The 14,683-nt window shown below is 30.6% G+C and overlaps 1 protein-coding gene across 2 annotated transcripts in view; it reads right to left on the bottom strand.

Annotated features, from left to right (window-relative positions):
• LOC143258635 (glutamate receptor ionotropic, kainate 2-like) overlaps positions 1-14,683 on the bottom strand; it is a 122,142-nt gene that overhangs the window by 19,490 nt on the left and 87,969 nt on the right. For both annotated transcript variants that reach the window (XM_076517882.1, XM_076517881.1), the window contains exons 3-5: positions 1,653-1,904; positions 1,122-1,297; positions 361-414 (exon numbers count right to left, since the gene is read on the bottom strand). In XM_076517882.1, the coding sequence (XP_076373997.1) occupies positions 361-414; positions 1,122-1,297; positions 1,653-1,904 (482 nt within the window). The remainder of the gene's footprint in view (positions 1-360; positions 415-1,121; positions 1,298-1,652; positions 1,905-14,683) is intronic.

Genomic DNA, 14,683 nt, shown 5'->3' on the forward strand with positions numbered 1-14,683 from the left:
GGACAAGAAACTTGAGTGATGTATCATGCTATTAAAATAAAGAGGCCAAATTCTACTTGTTTTTACAAATAATAAAATATATTGATTATGAGATTTTAGCTTTTATTATGACCCTAAGTTATTCATAAATCTGTTATTATGACACTTGGTATGACAACTTCAGAAGATATCATTCTGTGGTGACCTGTTTCATTGCTAGTTATCAAATATATTTAAACTTTGAAAATAAACCGATAAAAATTTAATAAAAAAACTCTTATATTCAAGTATGCAGCCTGTGTCAATTTATAAAATAAGTTGTTTCTCTACTGTTTACATTTTAAACAAACTTGTCATTAGCAAATTGCAAGACATACTTACAAACGTGAAAAAGTGATAATGATACTTGTAGTCGTTCATTTGAACTTGGAGAATCTAAATTAAAAAAAACACACAGTAAAATCATTAAACTGCAAAACTAGAGAGGCATACAATTTAGAATATTGTAAAGATATCTGTGGCATTTTCTTTTATTTCATGTGTGTTAGATTTATAGGCCATATGAAATTTTTGTAAGTTTATGTCTCGGATGCATTTAAGGCTTGCAGACAGTTCCAGAAGCTATTTTAACAGCCATTTTAGATAAAGCTTGTGTATCTGCTATTGGTTTTTTTTTTTGTTTAGCATAGTAGTTATATAAATTAAAATCTTTTCAAAAATAAGTAAACGATACATATTTAAATATAAATTTTCTCTTCAAAATACATACGTAATTAATAAACAAAATGTATGTCAAAATAAGAAAGTGTTCATGTATACTGTTCACGATTACATATTTTTAACCTAAAACGTTAAATTGATATAATCTCTGAGACAACAATAACTAGCTTGCGCTGTGTTAAGAGGTTAACTTCTACACAATTGTTTGCGTTGTGATAGTTCAAAAAGAACCCATCTATAATTCTGAAAATGTTCGCACTTTTGGGTGAACGTAAGTTACATAACTTATATCTCTCATTTGGGGCCTTAAGATTTTTATTTCATTGACAACATTATCACACGTCCACAAGTATATTGGTGAGAATGATACAACAAAAATACGTTCTGTTCGATTTTAAAATTTGTGGACAAACTATACTTACTGCCCTTAGTAAGAGAGGGACACTGCTTTGACGGATGTCTGCTACAATGCTGTATACACCTCTTGTTTTAATGTCACGAAGAGTCTCTCGAAAGCTATTTCGATCACATTTGCGAAACATAAATTGTACTGTTTGTGGTAGAGGTGGTCGTACGAGTTCTTGTAATCTAATGAGCGCTACAGACAAAATAAATTGTAAACAATTTTAAGCAAATAAAATATTATTGATTCAAGAAATTTAATACTCAAAATAAAATAAATAAAATCAAATAGAATATCTAGTCCTAATTGTGGCATTATAGAAATTACACATTGAATCAGTTATACTAGACGCAAGTAATAAACAAAGGCAATAACATAATTCAAGCACAGAGAAAAGCATGAAATATATTTGGTTCAAAAAATATCAGGAATTTTTAAAAGTCAGTTAACAACCTCATTTATAGGTTTTATTCTTTTACTGTTCACCTTCTACTGGTAATAAGCTTTAAGAGCCTTTTTCGTTTATAATGAAGGTAAAAGGTTCACTCACAGGCGTTTTCTTCATACATCACAGCTACTGATGTCCAATTGAGATATTTGATCAAATCTCTTAAAGAGTCCCCTACCATGCGGGAATTAGGATATAGATTAATGGATATATCCTTGACTTCACCTTCCATCTCCAAGTGAGATACAAGATGAGGAATATCCAATGCATCACACAGGGACTGGATATGGTTACCTAGGAACGGATCTGGTGGCCCGAAAATAGCAACGACGCCTTGACTTACTACCGAGCAAGCTAAAAAACAAACACTATTATTAATAATTACTTTAGGGAATAAATAAAGTACAAACGTTTTATTATAAGACTTTCATTTTGAGCTCATAATGCCTACATACAACTTTAACACATTAGACGAAGTAAATTTTAATTACTTTTCGAGGGTAAAAACTATAACGTTTACAATGCTAACTTCTAGCTTATGATATTACAAGTATTTCAAAATTGCTCTGTTTTCTATTACGTATTATTTGTATTACTGTATAAGATTGGTTTGGCTTCATATCAGCCGTAGTTATATCAAATAGAAATAAAAACCTTAGTTGGAACATCATACAGAAGTTGCACAGTCGTTTTTCAATAATAAATATATGCATATTAAGTACTAATAGATATTTGGACACATGTTTATAACAAAAATAAGGTAATAACAGTCCAGAGTGCGGAATGGCAGGAATCAACAATATCATTGTTACGTAAGAGCAACGTGAAATATTGCACTAATTACGGTACACGAATGGAAAAGTGTAAAAAAACAAATAGAAAAAACAATATGATGCTCTGAGAGAGATATTATATAAAATAACTAAATCTTTGACGAAAACACCTACAAACATGATAAGCGTATATCACTCCACTAGAATTATAATTGACACAACATGACATATTTAATATAAGTTGTGTCCATTATAGCATCTTATAACGAAAATAATAACTAGGTAGGAACAAACGTCATAACTCAACATCATGCAACAAACAATCGTGTGATTTTAAAGAAAACATAACATGTATGTTAAATTCAAAATGAACAAGGAAGAGAGCTTATTAGATTTTGTTTGAACCTAAGAAATGTTTGAGATAATGGAAAAGAAGTAGAATTATGTTGTTTTCTGATGTTGAAGTAAGCATAGCTATTGTTCATCAAACTTGAGGGTTGAAACTTTGGTTTCATGAACGGTGCTTTGTGTATATATACAACTTAGTCTTCTGTTAGGTTCGATGAGGAAAAATAATATATAAGTTATATGTAATATATATGATATATTGACGATATTTTAAATATATTGTCACTTCACAAAGGTACTCCTACATGGTATAATATTCTATGTAACATTAAATCAAAGATTAGCTATGTATAGTAACATCCATAGCTCCTTACTGACGCTTGTGTCTCACAGTGAATCAGAGATAAGCTTGGGGACTTACAATGATAAAACTCAAGGTTCAGTGAACAGAATGCAGACAGCCCAGTGAAAGATACCGTACATACAAGCAGTCATTAACAAGTAAAACTGTGAATACTCATTTTCCGATAGTGGTGTTTTTATTTGTTTTTTAGAAGTTTACATTTGTAAGTTTTTTGTATCAAATCAATCTAATATGCAATACTTTTTACAAAGTAGATCTGTTTATCAAAATTAAAAATTATTAAGCCTTCCGTAGGGTATGTATTTAGTCAAGGATTCTCATAAAAAGGCTTAGAAGCAAATTAGACCAAAGAAAATTTCCTCTAACTGATCTATTTATAATAACTAAAAATATAGTAATTTATCGTAGGCATGCGGTTTTATAATTGTTATTAAAATACAGGGTAAGTCAACATTTTATTTTATCGGAAATGCTGCAATGTGCTATGCTTGAATATTAATATTTATGGATTAGATAATATGTATAAATATTAGTGTTTACTCTACTATTAGAGCAATTATCACTTTATATGGTTCCTCACAATGTATTTGTCTGGGAAAGTTACCTTTGATTTAATTCACACATGTTAAATAGTAGTCATTAATTAGTCTCTTAAATTTGTGTTTTAAATTGTAAGGCAGCTGTGAGTCATTTGTTAATAAATATAATATTCCTAAAATAAAAGATTATGAAATTGTATTCACTTTGAAAACGGATTAAAATGGTGAAAGCGAGTGTCAAATGCAAGGAAACAATTAAATTGCCTAATGAATACTACATGATGGACACGTTGCTCAATTTTATTATATAATTTTATATGATGTTATTTTATTTCCTGTAGTAATATTTCATTATGTGTGCTGTTTTATTGTAATTCGCTTTGTTCAAAAGTAAAGAGTATCAAACCTATATTTCAAAATTGAAAATAATCCAGTTAATAAGAAAAACTTTATCAAACAAATATATCATGCATTTTTTTTTTCAAAACTGCAACCTACTACCTAAACTGTAATGGATTAATTAAACTTAGCAAAATAATTCATTTGACTCATTTAATAGTATAACGAAATCCAGTGAATATCTATTTAATCTTTAAGCCTAAGTAATGGACAAGTTCAACATTAGTTCTAGAATTATATTATTAGAAACATCAAACATAATATATAGAGTAGTTAAAAAAGAAATTTCATTTTATAAACATAACAATACAAAGTGGTTGTGGTTTTAGAAACAGATAAAATTAGTTTGGTTAATTATAATTATCAACATTCAAATATATCATAACTTTCAATTAGAAATTAATGAGCTATGATCATCAAATGGGTAATAATTTTAGGTTTGCAAATAAAAAATGAAATATGACGTGTATTTTATCTAGGTGCACAAAATACTTTGTACATTTAAAAGTACGTCTTAGATTTAGTTTTAATAAAGTGAAATAATGTATGTACTATTATCCATTACATTTTTATACTCTATATTATTCATTAATTTCGTCACTGAGTCATTCTTTACAGAGTCTTGTAATCTCGGTTAAGTTCACCTACTAAATAGTTGCTTTGTAATACACTTTCAAGTGCTTGGTTAATATCACTCAGAAAATTTTTTTCTTTCTTTGGAATTTCGCACAAAGCTACTCGAGGGCTATCTGTGCTAGCCGTCCCTAATTTAGCAGTGTAAGACTAGAGGGAAGGCAGCTAGTCATCACCACCCACCGCCAACTCTTGGGCTACTCTTGTACCAACGAATAGTGGGATTGACCGTCACATTATAACGCTCCGACGGCTGGGAGGGCAAGCATGTTTGGCGCGACTCGGGCGCGACCCCGCGACCCTCAGATTACAAAGCGTACGCCTTAACGCGCTAGGCCATGCCAGGCCCAAACTCAGAAGACAGGCGATTTAAGAGTGCGAGATGATAGTGCTGAATCAGTGTTGGATGTGTGTTCATATTATACATATATTTGTTACTCATTTATCTCTCACTGTCTTCCTTGGTTTATGTTTATATTGTAATTATAGTGAAAACCGTTTACTAGAATTCTAATATTATACATTGAGATTAATCTTGCGCAGAGTAGCATATTTTACAAGACAACAGAAATCTAATCTCATAATTTCGCAACTTCTAACTTTCTTGTTGCTTTCAGTGTATCTATAGATATATTTAACTCATACAAAATACATTTTATTTGTTATTCAGTTTGGCACATTCGCACTAAGGTCCTTAATGCAACTAATAAATTTTCAGTATATTTTCAAGAGAAACAAATTAAGACAGCTGTGAACATTTCATGAACATAAGTAGTTCCAATTATAATCATCTGTGTTAATTGTTTAAAATGGTAATTATATCAGAATAACACAATGTGACTAAAAACGTATCAGCTGGAACACATAAATCAAAAACAATAATTTGCATCTTGAATTTTGTTCGCTTACTTTTATGTTAGTTTACTATATTTACGATGAAGATGGTTATGATAAATAACTTTAAAATAGAATTGTCAGATAAGTGACTATAATTTATCGTACCAATAAGAAAACTAAGCATAATTTGCTATATATTGAGAAACAAATTTGTTAGGCTCACCAGCTAAACGCTTAAACTATGAAGAAAAACTGGACATTTCGTTCAGTTTCTTTAAAGTTAAACATAAATAAGGTTTGAACCTGTAGTTCAAATTGTTTTGCTTTTACATAAAATTCAATTTCGTTCATTGTAAACTCCAACTAGCCACAAAACTTTGAATTTCTAGTTTTCAACTAATAAATATAAATATAAATATAAAGCTTCCTTATTTATTTAACAAATGCGTGAATAGAAAACAAAAACTCTTGCACGTAAAATTAATAATAATTAATAATTATAAATTCATTTGTGAATTTGTTTCAATTCACCAAAAGCTCACCAAATTAATTTCCTTATATAATTTTGATTAATATATTTTTAAATAGTTATCATACTTCTCTCCGTCTTATTATTTATTTATGTATTATTTTCTGTAACTATTTGGTTGTAGTTAATATTGTGCGTTTTGTAAATGAACAAACAATCTTGCAAAAAGTCTCCCGATGTTACAGCGGTAAGTCTACGGATTTGCAATGCTAAAATCAAGGATTCGACTCCCCTCGCTGCACTCAGCAAATAGCCCAATGTGGCTTTACTAGAAAAATAAAACAACAAACACACACATCTTGCAAAAATATTCTACAGCAATTAGGAACGGGTTTTTACAGTTTCCCTGAGACTAAAAAAATATTAAGTCTCTTAATGCTTCGAATAAGCTAATATATTTTTGAAGATTTCATTTTCGCATATCTACTGTAGAATTTTACTCCGATGGCTCAGCTAAACGTCTGAGGGATTACAATGCAACATTCAAGTTACGATCTTTGTGTTGATCACAGCCCATTGTGGATATTAAACTAAGAAACAAACCAATATGGATGTCGAGTAATATACGTGTTACAGTTTTATAAAAAACACGACACGTTTGGAGCATGTTTATCTCATAAAATTGACTAACTATGAAATCAATTAATCTAGCTTGTCAAGCACGAAGTATTAAGATAAGTTGGGGTATTATTTCCAGTTGAGTTACATTTTAGCCTTAGTTATTCTACGAGTAACTCAGTCAATGATATCCAATGGTTTATTTTTGTTTTTTGGTCTTACTTAGACAGTCTACTGTATTTCCCTAAAATCCACCAAAAGATCATTCATTTACTATGCTAAACAAATGTTAAAACGATATTTTTATTGATTCGTCTGTGTTGATTTACTCCTTTCTATTTATTTATGTGTATTAAGCCCTAACTGTAGCAAAATGTTGTAACAAAAACTAATAATAGCATTTTTAACAAGCCAAAAACAAGGTACCATATTTCACAGACAATAACACTTGCATGATTTTTCTTGTTGTCTACGTAGTTTAATCTTTATATAACTCACAGTGCGTTCATTTATTCAGAAAGGAAGCACCTCATTTACATTAAAGAACGTACGTTCTCTTAAATTTAAAAATTAAAAGTCATTGATCTGTCATAGCTCCAAGTTTCAAAGTCAGGACTTTTTTAATTGGTTTATATTTGCATCAGTAAAATGCAGTACATTTATACGCCACTTGTTTTGGTGTATTTCTTAATTATTCATAAATAGGAAAACAACATTATATCAGGCTGTGTTTTACTTAATCGTATTTACACATTACTGCATTGCATTTACACACTATTTGATTTAGTAATTATTAACATTTACAAATTAGTTACATCAGAGTATTCCTTCTTGTATCATATCTACCAAACACATACATCAGAGCACTTATTATTTTATGATATTATTTAAACACTTCCATAAGCTGTATGTTTACAAGGCACTTAAGATATCATACACCTTTTACCTAGTGATTTTAGCTTTTTATAAAAAAAACATATTCATACTAAGTTTTTGCAGGAAATTATATTGAAATAGGTACAAAGACATATTATGGCACATACTGATAGTATTTCAACTGTGGCTAATTTACATATTATAAAATCAAACAAATACAATATAAATGTTTTATGCTCCTGATAACTTTTGCAAACATGATCCTGAAAATAGGTCTAGATGTTAAAAGGATATGAAAAATTTGTCTGAGATACGGAAAACCAAGAAATGTAATTCAATGTTAAATTATGTTATTACTGAGTATGCTCTAAGTAGGATATATACTACAGTGACTCATTAATAGTCACTTAATGCAAACCAAACCTATTATTAACTTTATTTTAGTATACACTGCAAATACTTTAATAATGTATATTTATGGCAATTATGAAGTCTATAGCATCAACAGATTTCAAGTTATGATTTACAAACCATTATGAGAATGTCAATTTTCAGTTTTTGAGAAAACCTTTAAACCTTTTAAGAAAACCTTGCCTTTAAAGGGTATATGCTACATTACGTAAGAGTCTTCATTAATAAATCATGTTCTCTGAATATAGGAATTACCGTCATGAAAAGTAGACGTCATCCATTTCTTATTATTACTGTTTTGTATGCTTAGAAAAAAAAAACGGTTATGGATATTTTATTTAAACTTGGACAAAACTACTGATAAAAAAGAACTCCTGTGCAGGTTATAAGATTATTTTTATGTTGATTCTTAAAAGAAAAGGTGATATTTTATCAGTGTCTTTATCGCTACTGGTCACATTTTTCTTCGAAGTCATTTAAGCACCGACCTCTACAGCAAAAATGGCAACGTAAAAGTGCACCAAAATCTATTCACAGCTACTAACCAAACTTCTGCAAATGTTGTCTGGTTACTTTTAAGGTAATTTTTGAAATTCAAAGTTTCCACCCTCTAAAACTTTCTAAATCCCTTTTCACTACCAGCATAAAGTCTTCAAAGCCATTCAGGCCCGGCATGGCCAGGTGGGTTAAGGCGTTCGACTCGTAATCTGAGAGTTGCGGGTTCGCATCCGCGTCGCACCAAACATACTCGCCTTTTCAGCCTTGAGGGCATTATAATGTGACGGTCAATACCACTATTCGTTGTAAAAAGAATAGCCCAAAAGTTGGCGGCGGGTGGTGATGACTAGCTGCCTTCTCTCTAGCCTTACACTGCAAAATTAGGGACGGTTAGCGCAGATAGCTCTTGAGTAGTTTTGCGTGAAATTAAAAAAGAAAGCCATTCAGACATCGCAGAAGTGTATAAGCTTTTTAAACACCATTGTACTGTACGGAAATTCTCCGTTTTATGCTAGCTGCAAATGTTTTGTTTTATTAGCGTAAACAACATGCATATTTATAACAGTGTCTTCAATCTTATGATTATTGATTATACTTTTACAAGCCGATATAGCAAAAAAATCGACTACGAATATTTTACTGAAACTGGAAGATAGAAATAAATGCAGTATTGAGTGTGTTATAGGGTAGTTTAAATTATTTCAAGCTACTTTATTTTTCGATGTTTTACAAATGTACGTGAGTTTGAAAATGATTTGTGCAACTAAAAGCAAATAAATTGTAAACTCTCATGTTGAAGATTCATAATTTTTGGAATTCGTTGTCTTCATAATTTCTCTGAGAAAGTGAGGTTTCTAACAGTAGACCATTATCTTAGCAAGTTTCTATTCTGTTGTGATTCATTCTACTGATTTTCGTACTTCGCTGAAATTATGAGTGCTTGTTTTAATATTGTTTTGTTATAATTCATATATTTTTGTTTCACAAGCCTACAGCGAAATCGTCTAGGTATTTAGCTCCAAAAGCTAGACAAATATACTATATGAAACGTTGGGAATGTCCAGGACCTCTTTTAAAAGTGATTATTTTTCATTGAAAGTGGATTTACGTGGCTGTAAACAAACAAAAAAAATATGTGATGTTGTTGAGCCTGTAAAACACATGTTTACACGAAACCTCAGGCATAAATTTACCTGGCTCAGTAAATAATGGAATTAAAAAACTAGAGCAGCAGTAAACTGTTGACAAACATGTAATATTCAACCGAATTGAATATACACGTTTGTGGCTTCAAACTTATTCTCCATAAATACACTTTAAAAAAACGTAAGAAGTGAGATAACTGAAAATTCTTAATTTAAAAAAAAAATATGGATAGCAAAAAAATAGTTTAGAAACAAGTTGAATCAAAATGCAAATATTATATTTTCAAACCTAAAACTCTGAAAACTCTAGAACTCTGAAAAAAGGTAAACAAACAAGACTGGACATAATGTCTATATTATTCATTTCAAGCTACAAATCCCTGTTTTGACTTAATTAATATTGATAAGTATTGAATACAAGGAGTAAAATTTGGAATTTGTAGTTTGAGAAAATGACATTGACACTGTTTCTTTTTAATTTGTTAAGTTGATTTAAGAGTCCTTAGTTGTAGGCTTGAAAATGGAATTTTTGCATTTTGATTCCACCTGAAGACGAAAGGCGGAACAACACTCATGTCTCCGCAACAAGCAGTTGCTGTCCATTCTACAAAGTTTCACCTATAAGGGTTATTTATTACAGAAGACTTGCAAAGCACTTGTAAGAAACTTAATAAACATATTTCAGATAGAATCATACCTATGAAACCTTACATAAGTGCATTTTTTACTGCACCATATGAGCAAGAAATTTATTCCATGGCTTATCATACTGAATGATATTTATGTAAGTCTTGCATCATAATATTACTTATAAAACTATACTTAAGTAACACTTACATACATATATTTACAAATAACTTATTTTGGAGAAGCCGTGATTAAATTTTGTTCACTTTTACTTGGATCAACTTATTTATAACAGAGTCATGATTATGAAACAGTTGCACGGTATTTATTACTAATAACATTTGTGAAAGATTTGCGTCATTATTATTTTCAGGGGCATATTCTTAAAACATTTGATTCAGAATTACTTATTGAACTATGTTTGCAAAAATTTAATTTCAACTTGTTTTAAAGCATATTTTCAAAACATTTAAATCATAGTCCTCTTTAATAAGTACAGAGTAAACTCATAACGCCATTTCATACTGTAATATTTTCTAATCACACTTGTCTTAGTACTATTTAAGTGGTACGTATTTACAAAGCACATTGGATAAGGATTATATTTTATTAATAATTGCAAAACTTTAAATACGTGTATTCCTTACTGCAATAAATATCAATTATTAACTCGTAGTTTTCAAACATTTGACTTCAAGATAATTGAATATAAAGAGTTTTTACAAATCATGAATCGAATCCTTCCCAGTTGCACAGCGAAATGTCTGTGGATTTACAACGCTAAAAACCGGGTTTTGATACCTGTGGTGGGCAGAGCACAGATAATCCTTTTTGTAACTTTGTGCTTAATTACAAACAACAATCTTAGTGAATAACATTTTTGACACATATACTTTAAATTACTCATTATTGAGAAAAATGTTTGCGAAATAGGTTTTTCAAATTATTTCTCAATGAATCGTTTCTACAAACCACTCACATGGTAGTATTTCTTAATAATTCCTACTTATGAAACACTTGCATCATGCTATTTCTGAGTATAACTAATTTAGAGTATCATTCCGGAATACCTTTCATCATTGCTGAATAATATTAAGATAATACTAATATCAATTAATGTCTATTTTACTGAATGACATTTTTGTATAAGTTACAACATGGAATTTCTTAGTAACAAAGTATCTTCAGTGATTCACCTATACAAAACATATGCATTTTCGGAAATATTTGTTTCATTGTATTTAATTATTCTTAGAATTGCACTTACGAAACACTTGAATTCGAGTTTTTTTTTTTGATAATGCATATTTCTGTATTATCCATCAAGGTATTTCTTACTGAAACGTTCTTACACAAAAGTGTATTAAAGAGCAGCATTTACAAAACTTGTGTAAAGATATTACTCTCTGAATAATGCCTGTAAAGACTGCGTTACTATCATTCTTGCTGAATCATACAACTATATTGTATTTGTAAATACCTGGATTAGAATATATGGGATATATTATTTGACGGTTTACGTTTATCAAGTATTGGTATCAATATGTTTGTTTCTGAGTCATATTCCTAACTGAATTATATTTACAAAACACTTGCTTCAGGGTATTTTTAATTGAGCCTTATTTAGAAAAAGCTTGCTTCAAGGTATTTTTACCTGAATAGTATTTATAATGTGCTTGCATCACGTTGATTTTTACTGATTAGATTTTATGAAACACTTGCATCATAATATTAATCAATGAAACATTCTCACGTAGCACTTACACAAGGATGTTCTTTATTTGTTGATGTTTACAGAGAGTTTTCATTATAGTTGAAAAACCTTACATCAGAACACCTATTACTAAATTATATGTGCAAAATATATCAAGTTACTTTTAAGTGAAACGTACTTATATAATAATTTGATCAGGTTGTTCGTTACTGAAACTCATTTATTCAACACTTGCACAAACAAAATACTGGCTGAATGAAATACTTACATCAGGTTATTTTTAATTTAATCTTACATACATTTGTCAAATGCTTATGTTTGGATCTTTCATTTCCAGTTGTACACGGATAACCCTTAAATAAAATAATTTTATTCGTAAATAAATTTTCGGAAAATGCTTAAATTGCATTATTCATTACTCTTTCATCCAATATTTGCACACGTTTGTCGATTTCTCGCAAAGCCACTCCAGGGCTGTCTGTACTAGCCGTCCATAGTTTAGAAGTAATACATTAGATGATAGGCAGCTAGTTTACATCATCCACCATCAGTTCTTGGTCTACTCCTTATAGACTCCTCAGCTGAAGGTACGAGCATGTTCAATGACGAGATTCGTACCAACGATTGCAGATTGGGATACCAGTGACCTAAAAACCATACCACAAATGCATAATCGGCATGTTTACGGACATTTACCACTAGAAACCGGGTTTCGTTACTCCTGGTGGGTAGAGCACAGAAATGTCTTTGTGTAACTTTGCTTAATAACAACAGCTTTACAAAGAAAAATCGCTATTTTAAATAAATAGCAAAATACAGTTTTGAATGAAACGTGACATGGTGAGTATACAAGTCGAATAGTAGTGAAAGAAATTATATATTAACTGGTTGTTAATAACTGGCTATACACCATTCTGAGATAAATGTTTTGTTTGTTTATTTTCATTTACATTTGTTGGTGGTGTTTGCTAAATATAAAGAGGCACAAAAATTAAGAATTGCATTTTATGATTTTAAAAGAACATCAATTATTTCTTGTAAATTGTTTTTATTGAAAGTATGCCTTATTAATGTATTAAGAACGGAAGTTGTAGAATTGACAAATACTGAAGTTATAGGACAATTAAACTGTAAAATTGTACACTATTGAAGCATCTCTAAAAAATAAAATGAGTTTGTTGAGCAAATAGCGGTCACTATCTTTTATTTTGAGTAATATCCATATTATTGCACTGAAGATCTTTCCACAAAATAGTCATGCATGTATCTACTAGATCAGTGTTTCTCAAAGTGGGTACCGCCAAAATATGAGCCGAAAACAACGATGCTAAATTAATTTTAATTATAAATTAATAATACGCCGATAAAAATAATGTTGAATTAATCACATGATACAGTGTATCGAAATGAAATGTTGTTATTTTTACTACGACAACGTTTTTCAATCACCATGCTAAAGTAAAAGGTTGGGAGATCGCAGTATTTTCTATTCACTTTAAGCGAGTTTCACATTACAAGAGATTGGAAACCACTGCACTAGATAATTAGAATTGGCACTCAGTTTAGCATTATATGTATAAAGCTGATGAGGTAATTCTACAAAATGCAATCTTTAGAAGTATATGTATATATATATATATGTGTGTGTGTGTGTGTGTGTGTGTTGTTGTCTGATCTGTTTTCTACAATGATACCTTTATGTCTTCTTTCTCTAAGTAGAAAAACATATACATACACTGCTGGCCAAAATCTTAAGGCCAATGAATATAAAGAGAAAATATCCATTTTGCGTTAGATTCAACCACTAATTTGATTAGAGCTTCGAAAGATGAAAATAAGAAAAGGGAAAATAAAATTAAAAAACTTTTAGTTATCCTGCTGAATTTCTCTTGATGTATCCAAGTCAATTTAATTTGACTAATTTATTTTGTTTTCACCAGTGCAGCTTGGCTTAGTTCATTATATTTGCGATGTTGTAATTACCTGTTAAGAATATATAACTGAATTAATTACAACTTTAGAGTAAATAAAAACTTAAAGTTTTCGTTATAATTTAATATTGTAGAAATTTTAAAATATTCATTATCTCGTGATCTATGTTTGTAGTCGGTACTAGTACCAGCACAGGTCCGTCAGTACCGGCTTATAGTATATCACATGTTGAAAACATTATATGTTTTCACGTGTTTCTTTTTAGAAGTTTTGAATAAATGCCTTCCTTGGTATTTTCCTTATTTTCTCACATAATTACAAATGCTTTATGTAAAGGTTTTGAGTTCATTCTTCAGTTTTTGAGCCACTTTTACCATGACAACCGACAATAATATGCATTAATTATAAGAAACTTCTGACTCCCTCTCTCTGGAAGAGAACGTGAAAGTGCCGACGTGACTTATTGCACGTTAGGTTTTGTTTTTGAATTTCGCACAAAACTACTCGAGGGCTATCTGCGATAGCCGTCCCTAATTTAGCAGTGTAAGACTAGAGAGAAGGCAGCTCATCATCACCACCCACCGTCAACTCTTAGGCTACTCTTTTACCAACGAATAGTGGGATTGACCGTCACTTATAACGCCCCCACGGCTGAAAGGGAGAGCATGTTTGGCGCGACCGGGATTCGAACCCGCGACCCTCGGATTACGAGTCGAATGCCTTAACACACTTGGCCATGCCGGGCCCCGCACGTTAGGTAAATGCGTACATGATTAACCCTTTGCACGGAGGCAGATCAAACTACGCATGTTACGACGTTTTAGTGAGTTACATTTCAAAGTTAATTAAACTACTTAATTATCATGGTATACGAAAAAAACCCCATCAAACTATAGATTATAAATCAGTTTTTAATGGTATATAAGTCTTAAGTTCTTTATTGTATAAGA

The sequence above is a fragment of the Tachypleus tridentatus genome, chromosome 8, assembly GCF_004210375.1.
Source record: "Tachypleus tridentatus isolate NWPU-2018 chromosome 8, ASM421037v1, whole genome shotgun sequence".
Classification (NCBI taxonomy): Eukaryota; Metazoa; Arthropoda; class Merostomata; order Xiphosura; family Limulidae; genus Tachypleus; species Tachypleus tridentatus.